The sequence below is a fragment of the Anguilla rostrata genome, chromosome 16, assembly GCF_018555375.3.
Source record: "Anguilla rostrata isolate EN2019 chromosome 16, ASM1855537v3, whole genome shotgun sequence".
NCBI classification, from domain to species: domain Eukaryota; kingdom Metazoa; phylum Chordata; class Actinopteri; order Anguilliformes; family Anguillidae; genus Anguilla; species Anguilla rostrata.
This window is the reverse complement of record NC_057948.1, coordinates 2,617,837-2,636,397: the sequence shown is the minus strand read 5'-3', so window position 1 is coordinate 2,636,397 and position 18,561 is coordinate 2,617,837. Positions and strand designations below refer to the sequence as shown.

Sequence of the window (18,561 nt, the reverse complement as noted above, 5' to 3'; positions counted from 1 at the left end):
AACAAATATGTTTGGAGATGTATCACATGTGCACGATGTAATCCAGGGCCCACCCTTAAGACTAAAATGGAACAACCAAGATTGAACCAGGTTTTTGCACAGTTGCAAATTGATTATATAGGGCCAACCGAACACTGAAGAATAAACTAACTAAACAATTGTTTTCTACTGGAGGGAAGGATTGGGTGACACAGCTACTAGCTGTGCTTCTCTCCATGAGAGCAGGACTAATTAACCCTAATGAACTTTCTCCCATTGAGGTTCTGACAGGCTGCCCCATGAGGACTCCAGGGGATTTATGCCTCACAGGGGGGGAGTTGCATGTTATGGGAGATAAGTTAGCAGAGTACTGCAGGCTCCTGTCACAGTGTGTTCCACAGGATCCCAGGGCAGAGCCAGACGCTGCAGAAGAGAAAGGTGAAGAGTGCCGGGTGAATCCGGGGGACCGGATTCTGGTAAAAGCTTTCCAGAAAAAGTAACTTGAACCTAACTGGACCGGACCATACACAGTTCTGTTGACCACACCATCAGCGGCCCGAGTCTCTAGGATTCCAGTGTGGGTTCATTTGTCACGTTTGAGAAAATACAAGGGTGAGGCTCAACATGGGGCACAATAATCCCCGCCTACCCTATGGCATCCTAGGGAGCCTGTTCGTTGTTGTGAGTCTCTGTGTTGAAGACACACTGATTCCAGACATCAGAGTATGCACTAGTGCCGACGGGTGCAGTTGCACGTGGGACCGCGACTTCAATCACACTGGATGGGTATCTTTCTGGTGTCTTGAGGATTTGTGTTGTATTGCTTATTGTCATAAACGTGGTTATTAGAAACATAACAAAATGGTGCATCACCCCTGTTGCAATGTTGTTATGAGAAATGTTACTGGTGTATTAGTGTGGAAAAATTCAAGGGTGTGGGTTGATACTGGTGTGGGCTGGGAGACTGCATTAAGTTACAATGAGATATATGGGGAAAACTGGGTAAAGACAGAAGCGGGACGGTAGGAAGATGGCTGCCCCTCAGTGGAAGCAATTCATAAATTCGCTATCCACTCACAAGGAGAGCTGACCATCAGATGTTTTCCTCCAGGGAAGCCAGGCTCCTGAAATTGTATGCCGGCCCCAAGTTTGGTCTGGTCCCCGAAGGAGAGCCCCTCCCAGCCCTAGTAGGAGTATCAGTCCAACACTCCCCTTTGTTGATTCTGTATATGATCATGTAGAAAAATCAATTCAGATGTTAAGTGTCTGATATGTTGCAAAAGTGATCTGCTTGTTACAATCCTGTAGCACACAGAGAACACAGGCACTTGGTGTCTGATGCTCCTGAATGAGGAGGGGTCACAGGGTCAGCAGCAAGCGCAATTTCTATGGCTATAAATTCTAATAATGGGGACTGGGCTGAAAATTTGGTGGCAGATGGTACGGTGTTGGTGGCAAAGCGGGGACTTCTTTCTAACCAGACTACACGCCATCTAGCTTCTGCTACACAGGATACTGGAGAAGCTGTGTCTGTTATGCTCCATCATGTGTTAGAAAGTAACCAATTGTTTGACAAAGCACTGCTCGGGGAGAACGTTTGCACCCACAGAGAGTAAATGTGCCACCATAAAATGCCACCATGGGTGACGGCCGGGGAGGGGTCCCTGTCGGTAATAGGGCTCTGCCTGGAGGACAACACAACGTGTCATCAGTGACGGCCATGAACAGGTAGCTTTCTCCCAGGAGCAGTTTTCCACAGTAGGGGGGATGGGTGCTTTGCACCACTCCCAGAGAATCAGGACAAGCCCTGTCATCATCACTGGGACCTGATGTAAAAGTTCAAGTATTATCAATATTGAATGGAGCCATAGCAGTGCGGGAAAACTCCACAGTTTGGTGTGGGGCGGCCCCCTCGCGGGGCCTTCGCAGCGACTTTGCATGACGCCTGAAACTTCTAACTGCATGAACCCTTCTGGCACTTCTGTTTCTATAGGATCTATCCCAGTAGCTCCTGACGTAACCACCAGCACCACCATGCCTAGGCATGTCCATTGGGAAATAGATCCTGACAATTCTTTTAATAAAGCTCTCTCTGCTATAGAGGCTAAAATAAAATAAAAACGATAGAGGAATCTGGGGCAAAAATATAACGATTCCGTTGCAACTCGAAAGGCAGTCAAGGCCACTCTGAGGGCCGATGAGGAGTATCATGATGCTACCGGAAAAGTGGTTGCTGTGACCCAGTGGCTATGGGACTCTGAACTATCTGGGAGTGGGATCCCGGGGGGGTATGTGTGGGTAATATTTTCCCAATGCATGGGGTTTGAATATAATTTCTGTTGTGCTTATTGTGGTATATTACACCCTCCAGAAAGGAATTAGAGAAGTAAGAGATTAACTCTTGTTAACCAAATTAGGTAAGGCTTTTAGGACCAGATAGATCCTGTCCTCTGTCCATTATGTGTAGGTGGGTGGGTGAGGGAAAGAGTTTCTCATCACCAATTCAAAATGGGGGACTGATGAGTTCGGAGTGTTTCTCCTCTCTGCAATTAGCGACGCCATATGGTATTAGGCAACATTAAGGGAATAGGTTGTTTATGTACAAAACAGATGTCATTAGGGAACAAAGAGATTGCAGATAGGATGGACATGTGTACCCAGTCAAGGCCCCAGAAGGTATTTAACCCATTTAGACCTAAGGCGAATAATGAATAATGTATTTCGCCTGCCCAATATGCATTTCAATGAATCACGATGTCTTCTAGACAGGTGGAGAAAAGGATGCCAGTATTTACAGTAAACAAAAGTGAAACAATAACAAAAATAAACAAACAAAAAGACTTGCAAAACAAAAATAAAGTAACATGTATCTACGTTTTTAAGGTTCAATAATAATAATAATAATAATAATAATACTTCGCACTGACTCGGACCAGTCTGCACCCAACAACCAACCAACCACAAATGATGGTGGTAGCTGCACTTAAATAGCTTCTCCACCCTTGGACCCTACCAATTACCAAGAATTAAATACAGTTCTACAACAGCTTAAAATTACCCATAACAAATACCATCAATAATTAACACATTTAGATGATCAATACATTTCATTGAAATACTTCAGGTACACCATAAACCACGTTATTTACAATGAACTACACAACCCCGGGAGTAATAGATCGTCCCAATCAAACTGGCGGCAACTAAAAACTACAACAAACTACAAAAGCCTATAGGAAGTTGCGCCGCGTCCTCTTGCCCCAGCGTGATGACGCAACCAGGAAGCATGCTACACCACACGGAAAGAACTCCTCTGATTAATATCTAAAGTTTGTAATGTTACCAACATTTCAAACATGATCTAAATTCCAGCATAAAGATAACACGAAATTCCAATACACCTAGTTCTAAACATTATTTATATGAGCACACCGTATTAACGTTAAAAGCACAAACACATAGCGATACATGATTCAAGCAGCACAATGGTAGTGTGAAACCATAGACATATCCGCTGCATTGGCCTTTAGATCGTATGTCATCATCGCTGCCATATTGGAGCAGGCAAGACTGGCCTGAAAACAAATAGCCTACAAGTGAACTGTGGTTTTTCTGGATAAAAAGCACTATAGCGTTTACATTTCTCATAGATTTCATTTAGTCGTTTTTATATTCAAGGGTTTATGATCTATGTAGAGTAGAAAAAAAGTTTTGAAAAAAAAAGAAGTTTTTTTTTTTACTCTACTTAGACCATAAACCATTTTGATGATGTATTGCTGATGCTAATGATTATATCAAAATCAATAAAAAAATTTGATTACAAAAAATAAAAATTCCATATGTAATGTACTTACTACAGTCACTTTTGGTATACCCAATAATTGCATCTTTATGGCTCTTTTGTCAATGTAAGAGTTTCTGTAATCTGAAATGCCCTTGCTCATATTCAAACTAAGACTATTAGCCAGTTCAGGCGCCATTTTCAACTCAATCTGTCAAGCATCCACCTGAAACTTGGCAGTCATATCTGACCACCCGATGCTGTCTTTACGTATAGTATTTTGTTCAGCAGGCATTTGGTTATCTGAACAGCGATAGGTTTACTTTTAAGTCAATAAAGTTACAGAATGAATTAAACAAGACTGCCACCTGTCAAATGAGCCCTCATTGCTGTCTGTGGGTCCAGTCATTTGCTAGTAACCTAAGTGCGTATTTGCCTCCACTCCCTGTGCGTAATGCAGATTGTGCTGACAAGCAGAGAGTGCATGCAGACTGAAGCGAGCTTGCTCTCAAAACAACTTAGCATTGTACTATGAAATGAATTCATAATTATGGTGGATCGAAGAAAAGGTTTTTGCACTGTGATAACAGTAATTGAAGTGCTCGAAAAAGCAAATCTCAATTAAGCCGCGTTTCCACCGCAGGAACTTTACCCCGGAACTAGGAACCTTTTGAGGAACTCAGTGCGTTTCCACCGCAGGAACTAGGGTCTAAATTTAGTTCCGGGGGCTTTATTTTACCCCCAAAAAGGTTCCTGCTCGGAACCTAGTTTTGGTTATAGCCTGCCAACGTCTTGGAATTATAACGTGTGATCTTCTGTTCTTTTCTTGCTTTAGTATTCGTTTTATAAAATGCTAAGCATTCGTGCTGGGACAGCATATTACGTACCAAAACATTCAAACGGATTAATTCGGTTGCTGAATATTTTCTTTGTTAGCCCGTTGTAATTGACTCAAAACGTTTGATACAGTTATGTGAGGTATGCGGTAGTTCTGCGTAATTCACATTAGTGATAGCCTACAGTAAAAGCAAATTGGAAATCACCTTCCACACTTTTTGTCAGGGTAAAATAACAGGTTAATTCTAGTAATCGTCCCTTTAGCTTTTTCAGACTGCTGTAATTTTACTCTGCCATTCTTCAATTCCACAAAAAGACCAGGAAGACTATGGACTAATTTATGGTGCATGGTTCGCATCTGGAGGGCACACTTCGCTGCTCGGCTAGCAGTAACATCGAAGGAAAGCAAACGGTGGCTGTACCACTGCTAATTTAAATTTTCACGCAAGTCCGAGTTTTCGTTCTATTCTTGTCATTTTGCGATTAGCCTATATGGAATTGACGATGAGAAAGTAATCAATTCAACAGCAAATTGTTTACAACGTGTGCATGTTTTCTGCTGTTGTTGCCAGTTATATTGGAAATGTGAATGCATTCTGTCGCCTCGGATGTCAAGACATGAAAGTGAATGTTCGCATAAAAACATAATGAATGTGTTTGAGAGGATATATAAAACAGTTACAATCTTACTATTGGCCTGATATATCCTATTTGTTGCATAACAACGGTCCAAGTTCAACTACCAACGACAGTTTTGCTTGACAACGGTAAAATATGCCAAAACGGCTGCAGAAGAATATTTCAATTCCAGGTGATTAAATCGATAAAAATCAATAAATACAAAAGTAACCATATACAGTCATTGTTGGTAGCCCGTTGTATATAAGTGGAATAAACCCCTCCGGACTGTCCCGGTTATTAGAAAATAATGTAGGCTACTTCGGTGGTAGTATGGGGTTACAGAAGAAGTCATAGGACAGATGGACCGACGACAACGTCGCTTTTTCATACGTCAGTGGGCTAATTTGCCTAATCTTCGCGGGACTTTAGACCGCGGTGGAAACGCAGACAACCATGGGCTGAAGGAACCTTTTAAGCCGCGTTTCCACCAAAATTACCCGGAACTTTCAGTCCCAGGAACTACTTTACCAGGAACTAAAAGGTTCCTTCAGCCAATGGTTGTCTGCGTTTCCACCGGGGTCTAAAGTACCGCGAAGATTAGGCAAATTAGCCCACTGACGTTGTCGTCGGTCCATCTGTCATATGATTTCTTCTGTAACCCCATACTACCACCGAAGTAGCCTACATTATTTTCTAATAACCGGGACAGCCCGGAGGGGTTTATTCCACTTATATACAACGGGTTACCAACAATGACTATATATGGTTACTTTTGTATTTATTGATTTTCATATATCATCTCAAACACATTCATTAACAGCAGAAAACATGCACACGTTGTAAACAATTTGCTGTTTTATTACTTTCTCGTCGTCAATTCCATATAGGCTAATCGCAAAATGACAAGAATATAACGAAAACTCGGACTTGCGTGAAAATGTAAATTAGTAGTGGTACAGCCACCGTTTGCTTTCCTTCAAAGTTACTGCTAGCCGAGCAGCGAAGTGTGCCCTCCAGATGCGAACCATGCACCATAAATGAGTCCATAGTCTTCCTGGTCTTTTCGTGGAATTGAAAAATGGCAGTAAAATTACGGCAGTCTGAAAAAGCTAAAGGGAAGATTACTAGAATTAACCTGTTATTTTACCCGGATAAAAAGTGCGGAAGGTGATTTCCAGTTTGCTTGTATTGTATCACCAAATACCGCATACCTCACATAACTGTATCAAACGTTTCGAGTCAATTACAACGGGCTAACAAAGAAAATCCGGAAGAAAATATTCAGCAACCGAATTAATCCGTTTGAATGTTTTGGTAGCCTACGTAATATGCTGTCCCAGCACGAATGCTTAGCATTTTATAAAACGAATACTAAAGCAAGAAAAGAACAGAAGAGCACACGTTATAATTCCAAGAAGTTGATAGGCTATAACCAAAAGTAGGCTACTGCGCCGCATAACATACAAGTTTGATTTGAAGTTATTATGAAAATAAATTGGTTTGCCGCTGCATATTTTCAAACATGGCGGGTAATGGCGGAAAATAAAGACAACACAAATGCTACGAGTACTCGACCAATCAGAAATGTTCAGCGCTGCAAGCTCCACCCAAAAGGTTCCTGTACTTTCGGAAAGTACTACCCCCCGAGCAGGAACGTTTTGGGGGGTAAAACAAAGCCCCCAGAACTAAATTTAGACCCTAGTTCCTGCGGTGGAAACGCACTGAGTTCCTCAAAAGGTTCCTAGTTCCGGGGTATAGTTCCTGCGGTGGAAACGCGGCTTTAGTTACTTGAAAAGTAGTTCCTGGGACTAAAAGTATGGGTACTTTTGGTGGAAAGGCGGCTTTAGAGGCATTATTTTCATATTTAGAAAGTTCCAGTTGGTTTGGAGAGTGTGATCTAAACCATGTGAGAGCCCTACTGGTGGGCATGTAAGTTTACTGAAGTGAATTTAGTGTTCTCCTTATTATTTCTTCTTATTCCACATCAAGTCAACATCTTGTGCGCTACTCTTCCTACAGTTTTTCAGCAAGACCTACCTTTTTGATCTCGTAGCTTCACCTAGTTGCTTCTGCTTTTCTTGTCAGTAGTGCAAATATTTTTGAGATATTTACCATTTTATTTATATTTTATTTATGTTTACCAAGAAAATTTCCCATTAATTAACACTAGTGGAATGTTCACAATGTAAACAATGGGGGCGATATAGCTCAGGAGGTAAGACCGATTGTATGGCAGTCGGAGGGTTGCCGGTTCAAACCCCGCCCTGGGCATGTCGAAGTGTCCTTGAGCAAGACACCTAACCCCTAACCTCTAACTGCTCTGGCGAATGAGAGGCATCAATTGTAAAGCGCTTTGGATAAAAGCGCTATATAAATGCAGTCCATTTACCAAACAACACACTTGCAGCTGACATTGCAATCAGCCGCTGCAGCAGCGACAGATATAGACCGTCTCTTTCTTTTGCAAAGCTGCTAATGGATGAAATCTCTAGCAAAGTGAGTAACGGCAGCGGCAGCAAAGCAAGTTCAACTCAAACTAATATTAGTTTTCTGTTATCGTTTCTGCTAATTCCTGCCAGCTACTGTAACATTTGTATTTCAACATTCAGCATAATGTTAACTGCTGTAAGAAATTAACTCCCGGAAACATGTTAGAACTGATTCACCTCTGTTATTAATTCAAAATATGTGATTTTGAGAGAAGAAAACTTATTTTGTAGTGTAGATAACCTGTTCAAAACACTATCTAAAATTTGCAATTTGGAAAGGTTTTGGGATGTCTTGGAAAATCCATTGCAACATTTCACTGCTGTTAGTTATCTGCACAACAATCTGTGAATTATTTGCTGATGTGTCGTTTTATTACTGTTTTACATTCACGAATGGCCCAGAAATACTTTCAAATGATTATTGCAAAAGACAAAAAAAGAAAAGACAAAAAAAAGCCTGTGCCGAAATTGGCTTGCTCTCCCCTTGGCTAAACGCCAGGTTTTCAATGGGCAGGATTCATTGGGTGTTAGTTACGTAACAAAACCCTTAAGTCCAGTGAAATTCTTTCTACATGTAATGTGTAAATAATGCTCTTGCCACTTTTGTGCACGCTAGGCAAGCTAAATTGAAAATACCTAAGCATTGCACCTTCTCTGGATGTGGAGAAAGCAATACATTCTTTTCTTTTGCCAAAAATGAAGAGACCTACAAGAAATGGGTTTTAATTCTGGAGCCCACAGGCACTCCAGTATTACAATAACCAGTGCAGTTAGTATTTGCATTGCCCATTTTCTCTGAACAAAAGTACTTTTCGCAGAACGTGCTGGATCGGTAAGTATGCCTGCCATTAGCTAGCGACAATTAAAATGTTTTCAAGCTAAGGCATGTGGAATCAAAGCCTGTCTTTATTTGGGGGTAATGTCCAGAATTTGAGACTGCTATCGAGTGTAATGTTAGTGTACAGTAGCTCAGTGTTACAATGCTATTACAAGTTGAATAATCTTCAGGTTTAATCATACGATGGGAACGCATAGTTTATGTTGCTTTCTTTCATTTTGTTAGGTACTGCATGGGACACTCTACTCTAACCAGCTCTAACCGAGCTAGCGATGAGAAATGGTTTATATATGACCTGTCTTACAAGTATGAATGTTAATGAGCGCAGGATACACACCCAACCTGCCCATGTCTGCTAAACAGGTCGCAATAATCTAACCGTGTCTAATACAATTCAATGGTTCTAATTCGGTTAAAAACGTGAAAGAAGCATTAAGAAGAAAATCTGTCGTCACTTCTGGGGAATATAACAACAATCCAGTTTCCTGGACCTTTAAGAGCACTCCAAACCAGGTTGGAAATTTCCTTTTTTAATGCTTGGGGTTAAGGGGTTAAATAGTAGTGTCAGTTTAAGCCTATTTAATTACCTTTGGTCTCCTGGGAACTCTCCTCTGAAATTGTATGGAGGTACCATTGAATGATCACTCTTCATAGACAGACAGCTGGGTGCAGGTGACCCTGCTTTTTCTACCTGGACCCTGTGAACAAAACATGGAGACAGAGATTCCAGTTAAACTCATCCTCTTACTGCAGTTCTAACTCACAGCACATGGAGACAGAGCTTCCAGTTAAACTCATCCTCTTACTGCAGCTCTAACTCATATCACATGAAATATCTGATTCATTTGTACCTCTTCCTCTCACTGCTGAGGGTTCCTCCTTTGGTCTTTGGCTCCTCTGAGAGACTCATTTTAGAAACAGCACCCCCTATCTAAGGAGACAGGAACACATCAGACCAGACTGGACCACAAGTGCAAATACACAACATGAGCACACGCTGAACACTCGCTTGGACACACAGAGACACACACACACAATATAGCGTAGTTCTGACTGGAAGCAATGCAGAATTTAAATGAGCCCTGAACATACAGACATCTCAAAAGGAGTGGTGTTACCCTTGATACTGAAGCTCAGGAGCGTGTGTCCAGAAAAACACCAGAGCGCACTAGAAACAGTGTGCCGAGGCTTGATTAGTTTCTGCCATAAACACGTGATCAATGACGTCCGAAGCTTCATTCAGTACACACAGCCATGTGACCGCTTTGGTAACTGACTCAAAGGAAGCAAAGCTTTGGTGCAGGAACCAGCCAGGAACAGAGAGCAGTCTGCAATTTGGGAGCATTTTAAAATGATATCAGCAACTAAGCTTTGTCCTCCTGAGACCCAGGGGAAAATAGGTTTAAAATTATTTTTGTGTTACAATATATATAGTAATACAAATACAAATATTTAAAAAAAACAATCAGTTAGGAATAATGCTTTCTAAGTGCAGTTTTACTTATTATTTCTGAAATTTAAAAAAACTAATTTTAACTCTGGAAAGACCGCCAGGTCAAAGAACATGCAATCTCACATCCACATTTATGACATTTATGACCATTATGTATTAAAGACACAGAGACAATTAAGCTATCATGAAGGCTTGAAGATTCAACTAGGAATGTCACGTCCTCCACAGAGGATAAACATGAAAGTCTTTGTCTCAGAAAGACGATAGAAAATTATTAAATTAATACATTCAACAATAACCTTTTATTCCAATGACCTGTTCAATGTTGCATAAGCACCTCTCTCCATTTAATAGTTATTATTCCGAAGTTTCAAGGTGGACACAACGCTTTAATCAGTCTTTTATTGAATGTCTTTTAACCTTTAATATGATCTGCTGGTTTGGTAACCTAAATTTTAAGTGCAAGAGTAGACTGGCCAGCATTGTAAAATTAGCTGGCAGGATCATCTGATACAGCTGACCCCTCCCAGCTGTATCAGATAGGATCTATAAGGAAGGCCCAGTTCATTCTGAGGGATTCCCAGCATCCTCTGTTCAATCAATTTGTATTACTTCCCTCAGAGTGCAGCTATAGGCTCCCTATATTAAAAACAAACAGGACTAAACACTCTTTTATCCCAAGTGTCACTGGCTTAAGTTATAGTGATACGTTTTGCAATGATTTTAATGTTTATCTTTTGTCATGGATATAGTTATCGCTATTTATTATTTACTATGCTGCAGTACAAACGGCCCCATGGGGACAATAAAGACTCTAGCTAACACCAGACCTATATCCTTTGTGTTATATACTGGCCACTTTATTAGGAATACCCCCTCATTAATGCAAATAGTCTACTCCTAACAACACATTATGTGGCTGCAGCTCAATATAGACATTTCATTACAGGCATTTAGCAAACTCTCCTATCCAGAGCGACTTACACAACTTCTTTTTTGTCGCATATTGTTTTAAATTACATCCATACAGCTGGATATATAGTGAAGTAATGCAGGTTAGGTACCTTGCTCAAGGGTACTACGGCAGTGTCCTACCTGGGAATCGAACCTGTGACCTATAGGTTACAAGGCCAGCTTCTTATTATTAGAATGGGCAAGATGTGTGATCTAAGCGACTTTGACTGTGCCAGATGTGGTGATTCCAGTATCACAGAAACTGCTGCCCTCCTGGGATTTTCATACAGTACAGAGAATGGTGTGATAAACAAAAAACACCTTGTTAATGAGAGATCAGAGGAGAATGGGCAGACTAGTTCAAGCTAACAGAAAGGCCACAAATGTAATAACAGCTATGCTTGGCCAAAGAGCTCTAATGTCATCTCTCAGGACCACAGTAGATGAGACAAAGGAGACAATTTAGAATCTTGAAACTGTCGATAACTCCCAGTAAAACCATTTTTCCTGAAGCCATACCAAATAGCCCTTTGGCATGGAGGTAGCATCTCATTTTGGAGCATCTAATGTAGCAGTTAATAGAAACTTGGTGACCCCCCGATGCAACCAATTTTGTAATTCTCCGACTGTGGCCACTGGATTGTTATTTGCTCCCTGAACCATCTACCTCACTGTGCATGGGGGCCAAGATACACTACCACCCTCTACTGGACAGGTTTACCACTACTCCAGGGGTTTTGAAATTATTCATATTTGGTCTCACAGTAGTAAGTCGTATATTTCTTTGTCTAGTTTTTGACCCATTGCCTTATTTTTGAAGGTCAACAACCATGTTTTTCTTCATTTGTGAGTTTGTTGCAATGAAAAATGGATTTATAAGCAGGTTGCCTCAGTTTTATACTCCAGTGAAGCAGCAAGCCATGGAAGAGCACAACACAGTTCCTTAGGCCTGAGATCATCTTAATGTCTTGTATACATGCTGATGTAGATCAGCTTCATCTCATATCTACATGTTGGTGTGAAGTTCACTGTTAGATTTTATTTTTAACAATCTTTAAGGGTGCCAATAATTGTGACCCCTATAAAGTCAGTATCTGAGATGCAAGCATTTTGCTTGTAAGCGTATACGATATGCTAGCAACAATTTATAGCCGACCGATATCCCTGTTATTGCGTTTCATGTAAAATTTTAAAACATTTGGCAAGGTTAACTACCCATGCTTCCAGTCAGTGTTTCGACCGCACATTTACCCATAAACAACCCATTTACATCACATTTAAAAAACACGAACATGCTCGTGAGAAATCTTCTTGGAAAACATCCAAAAATGACCCAAATCCATAATTCATGAAAGTAGATCATTATCTCTTCTTAAGTAGCCTAATTTTATCTCATAAAAGTCGTTTTATCATATATTCTCCGTATCTAAGTAGTTGTAATCCGATTCGAAATCGCTGCAGTAAAATTGATGTTGTATTTCAATTTCAATTTCAATCCAACTCAACCAAAGCGTAAATTCGCTTTGACGTGGTGGCTTTGAACAGACACTTTCGTGATTTTAAGTAGGCCTACATGCACAGATACATGCTGCCACCTTGTGGTTCATACAAGAAACGGCGTCTTAATGCAACTATAACCGCAGTTCTTTTCAGTTCTTGCTACTATTAAAATAGTTGCTGAATTTATTATCATTGAAACTTGTACGAATTCAGTAGAACAGAATTAATTGGTAAGTACATGGCCAGTAGGTCTTTGTGAATTGAAACTAGTCAGAGTTGGGTAGCAAATAAGCAAATGAATATACTTTTAAAACTTTTAAAAAGTTATTTGAAAAGGTATTTTTTGTTATTGGTCCTAAATGGGTAATTTGAAAAAAGCATATTACTCCTCGTCTACTCCTCGGGCGCCATTTTATTGCCTGTTTTATTTTACTAAATTAAGTGTTATTGCGATCATAGCTGCAGATTCCTATTCCTCCAAACACCACTTCTCATCTAGCTTCTATTCTCTCCATCCCACTCCACAACAGACTACTTACTCCTTTTCCAATTTAAATCCCTTTTCAATGCATCCTCTTTGTCCTCCAACTTTTAAATAACGTTTGAGTTTGAAACAGTTTCACTTTTTATTTTTAATAAATTTAAAAAGAAATTTGTAAAAACCTGTGTTTGCGTTGTCATTATGGGGTATTGCGTGTAGATTGATGAGAATAAAAATGAATTTAATCAATTTTAGAATTGTAATGTAACAAAATGTGTAAAAAGTGAAGGGGTCTGAATACTTTCCAAAGGCACTGTATATGTGTTCTCCCACTTCATCAGGCATTATAAGAGAAGACTCAGTGCACCCTCCCTTTGCCAAGATAACAGCACTAAGAACTAAATGCAAGGGGTGCCAAGAATTATGACATGCACTATTTTCACTATAAAAATTAGTGTTTTTTTTCCCCTATAAGCAATGGTTCCACAATAAAACTATAATTTTCTCATATTGCTGAGCATATGAAACATTTTATAAAGTGAATGTAATTCACATTTTTGCTCATATCAACTGATGGTTTCAAAAATTCTGTATACACTTTAAAGGTATGTGAATGAACACACAATAAAAAGTCTGAGTTGAGGTATCAACAACGGACATGTTCTGTATCGTTTTGTAGGGAAGGGTTTGTGGCACACAAAAGCCACGCTTAAGAAAACACTGCATTTTCATAACTGATGATAATAGTCCTGGTATACATGACCATGTCCAGAATTATTTCTTTAAGTAAAGAATTCTTCCCCAAAAATCATAAACTGATTTTTTTTTTTTTTTTTTTTCATTTATCTAAAAGCAGACCTGTTAAAGAACTGGTTCCCTGCCTCAGGCCTGTTTCCCATCTGTATGCTGGTTTTCATTCTAACCACAATCGTGATATCAGAATGTTAACAAGCCGTTCATTTATCTTAATTAGGTGCTTTTCATGTTTGGATTATTTGCCCTCTTAAGCCACATTATGTCAGAATTAGCTATGCGAAAAATGTAGAATAAATACCCCATGTTCACATTGTGCTTTTTGTGCTGTATTGCAAACAGTTAGGTCTACATAAAGAGGTTTTTAACTGAGGTATTTTAATGACAGAGATGAATCAATAGGTTCCTATTCAGGTTGTTGAATAAGTGTTTAAATTATTTCATAATTTCTGAACACAAAAAGTGCTGTTATTTAAACATTGTACTTTAATACAAACATGCATAGACATGCTAACAATAAGAAGTGGAATACTGTCCGTATACGTTTGGTCAAAAATCCAAACTGCCTGAGTAGCTACAGAAAAAAGAATTTAACTTTGACTTCACTCTCCCAATATTTATGGTGAGCACGCGTATTTGTTCACTGAGAAGTACAGGGATTTTTTTTTTTTTGCTCCAGTGAAGGCTTTTGTACATAAACACACACACATTTAGTGGTAATTCAACAGGATCTCCCCCTGTGGAAAATCTCATTAGAGAGAAACCTGCCTCCGCCCGATGAGGTGTCTTTGATCTGAAGCTTTTTTCCTAGAAGGGACGATTGGATCTGAAACTTAGAGGTTAACTTCTATTTTATTTCCCATGCAGATATCCCGGCTATTTGCCCTCCGTACTGCGCTTTGACAACCTGCCCTGTTAGCCAAATAACGCTAACTTGCTGATTTTTGTTCGCTGGCATACACCGCTGGCTAGCTAAACAGTAGCCACCCGACAGCCTCAGACTGCTACATTACAATGTTTTGTGTAGAGTATTATTTCATTTCATTACAGGCATTTAGCAGACGCTCTCATCCACAGCGACTTACACAACTTTTACATAGCATTTTACATTGTATCCATTTTATACAGCTGGATATATACTGAAGCAATTTCGGTTAAGTACCTTGCTCAAGTGTACAACGGCAGTGCCCTTACCCGGGAATCGAACCTGCGACCTTTCGGTTACAAGTCCAGTTCCTTACCCACTGTGCTACACTCCGTCCTTAGCAAGGTAGGTTGCGAACGTAGGCTAATCTCTTGTCAGTAAATATAATGTTTAAACGGTAATATCCCTATCATTATGCTTCATTTATTATAACAAAACATTTGGCAACATAAACTTCACTTCGCATGTTTCAAGTTTTTTTAAACAGCATATTAACCCATAAATAATTCCCCTTAAATCACATTTAACAGATATACACAGGTCCCGAGAAACCTAGGCTACTTGTATCCAAAGACGCCGCAGATCCATTATTTGTTATTATTTAATTACTTTACTTTACATTACATTTATTTGGGAGACGCTTTAATCTAAAGAGACGTACATTATTATTATGAATGCCACAAGATCGCACTAGTTCGAGTTGGATTGCAAATACGTAATGTCCAGGGAGGTTAATATTGTCATGAAACATGCAAAAGTGCATTAGTAAACCGTTTATTTAAACGTAAAACTTGTAAAAATGTATTACTTTTGTTTTCGGTCCCAAATGGGGAACCTGATAATTGCCTAGTGCTCCTCGCGTATTTTCTTGTCAGTTTTCAGTTTTACTGAATTAAGCGTGTTAATTGCGATTATAGCTTCCCCTCACCTGTTCATCTTTAGTTTATATTATTCTCTCCATCCCACTCCACTACAGACTACTTACTCCGTTCTTTTTTTTTCAGTTTTATTCTTTTACTCTCTCTTCGTTCTTCTCCGTCTTTAAAATCGCGTGTGAGTTTGAACACTTTCAGTTCCACTTTTGGACTAAATATCTGGAATTCTAAACTGGTGGTGGTTTAAACTAAACTGTGTGTTCAGCACATTTAGCTGGTCATAGCTGGTCTCTGGCTGGATAAAGCTGCTCAAACTGGTTGATTAAGATGGTGGTCAAACTGGTGGACTAGCTGACTGTATAGGCTGGTCAGCTGGCGAACAGGTAAAAAGTTCGACAAATATAAGCTGTAATTTTCAGCAGGGCAACAACTCGAGAATTATTTTTCTTTCGGGAATTTAAGTACACCAGTCCAATATAATATAATATTATATTATTTGCTGTACCAATATACTATATGTGGGCAAAACCAACATACCTGTTTGAGTATAACGAATATCCGTAAAAACTTAAGAAATCTTCCTATTTTAAGATAGGGCAAGGGACAGCGAATAAAAAATAAAAATACAAAAAACCATCGTACTCCCGCAGTCTCCTGACACTGACGCATTCACTGCCTCGTGACCATGGTCTATGTGCTGATGTTTCTGTAGTAATTTCCGTTTTCACTATTTGTTTTCTCCGATTCTTAAATGTTTCTTTTTGTTTGTAAGTTTAGTTTAGACGCAAGGTTTGGAATTATTGTGTCTGGATGTTTTTGTAAGGTTATTTGTCATTTGTATGTTTATCATCATATCGTTTGTTTGTGAAGTATTTCTTTTTTTTTATCGAGTAGCTGATTTTCCATGGCACCTGCTCTTTCCATATTCACTTCCTAACTATCTAAAAGGAGCTGTGGGACTTGTTGTTTTATTTATTTATTTCCATTTTCAGGGCTGAGATATGAGCTCTGGTCCACAGCAGCTATAGTAAGTCTCCTTTCTCCCACAGAGGGGCCCATGGTATTGATACACAATGACAGCCAACAGGAGCAGAGTGAACTCCATCTCATAAAAAACACGTTTTCAACGTACAAAAATGCCAAGTTACTCACAGATACAAGGCATACACCGTCTATAACTCATTCATTCAAACTGCCGAAATCCAGGCCTGCCATTAAAAGTATTGATATCAAAATGACGCCAAGTTACGGTACTACAAACAATATAGGCTATCTTGCCTCACCAAAATGAAATAAGATGTATTCCAAAGCAATGTTACCCAATATTTCCTCAATTCTTTCAAGTCACTTGGCCCTGTGTGTATAAGCATGCACTACATGGACAGGCCAAACATATGTGTGGATGGCTTTCTCAAAGTCAAGGTTGATTGAATAGGCGTCTATATGTCCAATTTGTATTGGTATGTATGTATTTCGCTGCCCAGCCTTTCTGTTGCGTGAATGATTGTATGTTTCTTGGTATAAATGTCTGTTTGTAAATGTGAATGTAACATGCTGCGAGGGAAATGTCCCCATGGGGATAAAGAAGTTCTCTATGTATGCATGTACAATATGTATTTTACATGCAGTATTTATTGTACGTAGCAAATATACAATCACTTGTACATTTACTGAAATTCAGTTCAGAAGCAAGTGTAAACATATGTTTTCTGGAGAAATATGCTTCCTGTAGTTACTGACCAGCAGTTTTCTACATGAATTTCAATGTGTTCCATGAGGCAATTCGAAATATTTGACACTTTGATCTGACACATGACATTGTAACATGGTAAGATTACAAAACACACTCTCTTCCCAGTGGTAACAGACAATCCGCACAAGTGTGAAGATGAAGTGGGTAAGCAATTCCCGAAATTTTTAGGCTACTTCATGTGCCGTTACACGTTCTATGACTCGCAAATGTGCGGTGGAAAATAAAAGAGCTTACACCAGTAAGGTCTATGCCAGACATTGCTATGCCCACCCCCGCTGTTGAATTAAATGAACAGCGAGAAAGGTCTATCAGTGAAACCGAACCTGTTGCAGTTGAAAAGTTTGACTCTGAAGTTCCTGCTGTTGACATAGAGTGATGATAAAATAAAAGTCGAAACTGATTCTGTTAAAGATGTGTCTGATGTTGTCAAGGAAGGCATGTTTTCCAGTGGGGGCGCACAAGGTGATGCCTTTCTGGTCTCACTTTTCGGGGTCTCTCGCGAGACACTAATTAAAGAACAAGCGAACGATCCTACTTTAAAAGATCTGTTTGATAAAGTGGTTTCAGAAGATAAATTAGAGGACATGCAGTCTGGCTATTTTTTAGATAAAGGATTATTGTGCCGTAAATGGGGTTTGAGAACAGACTCATTTGTTGGCGACCACGTGGTCCAGATCGTTGTTCCCTCTATGTTCAGAGAGGCTGTGTTACGTCTTTCCCATGGCGAAACAGCAGGCAATACTGGCGTTAGAAAAACTTATAACCGGGTGATGCGAAGATTCTTTTGGCCAAAACTAAAGAAAAATGTCACTGACTATATTAGAACTTGTCACACCTGTCAGATCACGGGTAAACTGAACCAAAGCTTACCAGTGGCCCCTTTGTGTCCCATTCCAGCGGTGTCTAAGCCTTTCCAATATCTTTTGGCCGACTGTGTTGGTCCGCTGCCTCGTTCCCGTGCAGGACATAGTTATCTACTGACAATAATGTGTCAGAGTACTCGCTATCCTGAAGCATATCCGCTTCGCTCCATCACCACTAAATCCATTCAAAGGGCATTAACCACTTTTATGTTAACTTTTGGTATCCCTTCGATTATCCAAACCGATCAAGGGTCGAACTTTATGTCCAAACAGTTCCATAAAGCGTTGAAACAACTAAAAGTGCAAAATAACATTTCCACTGCTTATCACCCACAGAGTCAGGGAGCTTTAGAGCGATTTCACTCAACCTTGAAACTCTCTTGGCTCTTACTGTACTGAATTGGGAGCAGACTGGGAAGAAGGTCTTCCTTGGCTTCTGTTAGCCATAAGAGAAGTTGC

At 39.8% G+C, this 18,561-nt stretch overlaps 1 protein-coding gene and 1 long non-coding RNA gene across 2 annotated transcripts in view; one reads left to right on the top strand and one right to left on the bottom strand.

The window, feature by feature from the left end:
• Nucleotides 1-18,561, bottom strand: part of LOC135242400 (protein NLRC3-like) — a 1,894,071-nt gene that overhangs the window by 1,251,407 nt on the left and 624,103 nt on the right. The window contains exon 20 of the mRNA XM_064313443.1: nt 9,133-9,243. Coding sequence (XP_064169513.1) covers nt 9,133-9,243 — 111 coding nt within the window. The remainder of the gene's footprint in view (nt 1-9,132; nt 9,244-18,561) is intronic.
• Nucleotides 1-18,561, top strand: part of LOC135242451 (uncharacterized) — a 641,023-nt gene that overhangs the window by 227,243 nt on the left and 395,219 nt on the right. The window lies entirely within an intron of this gene.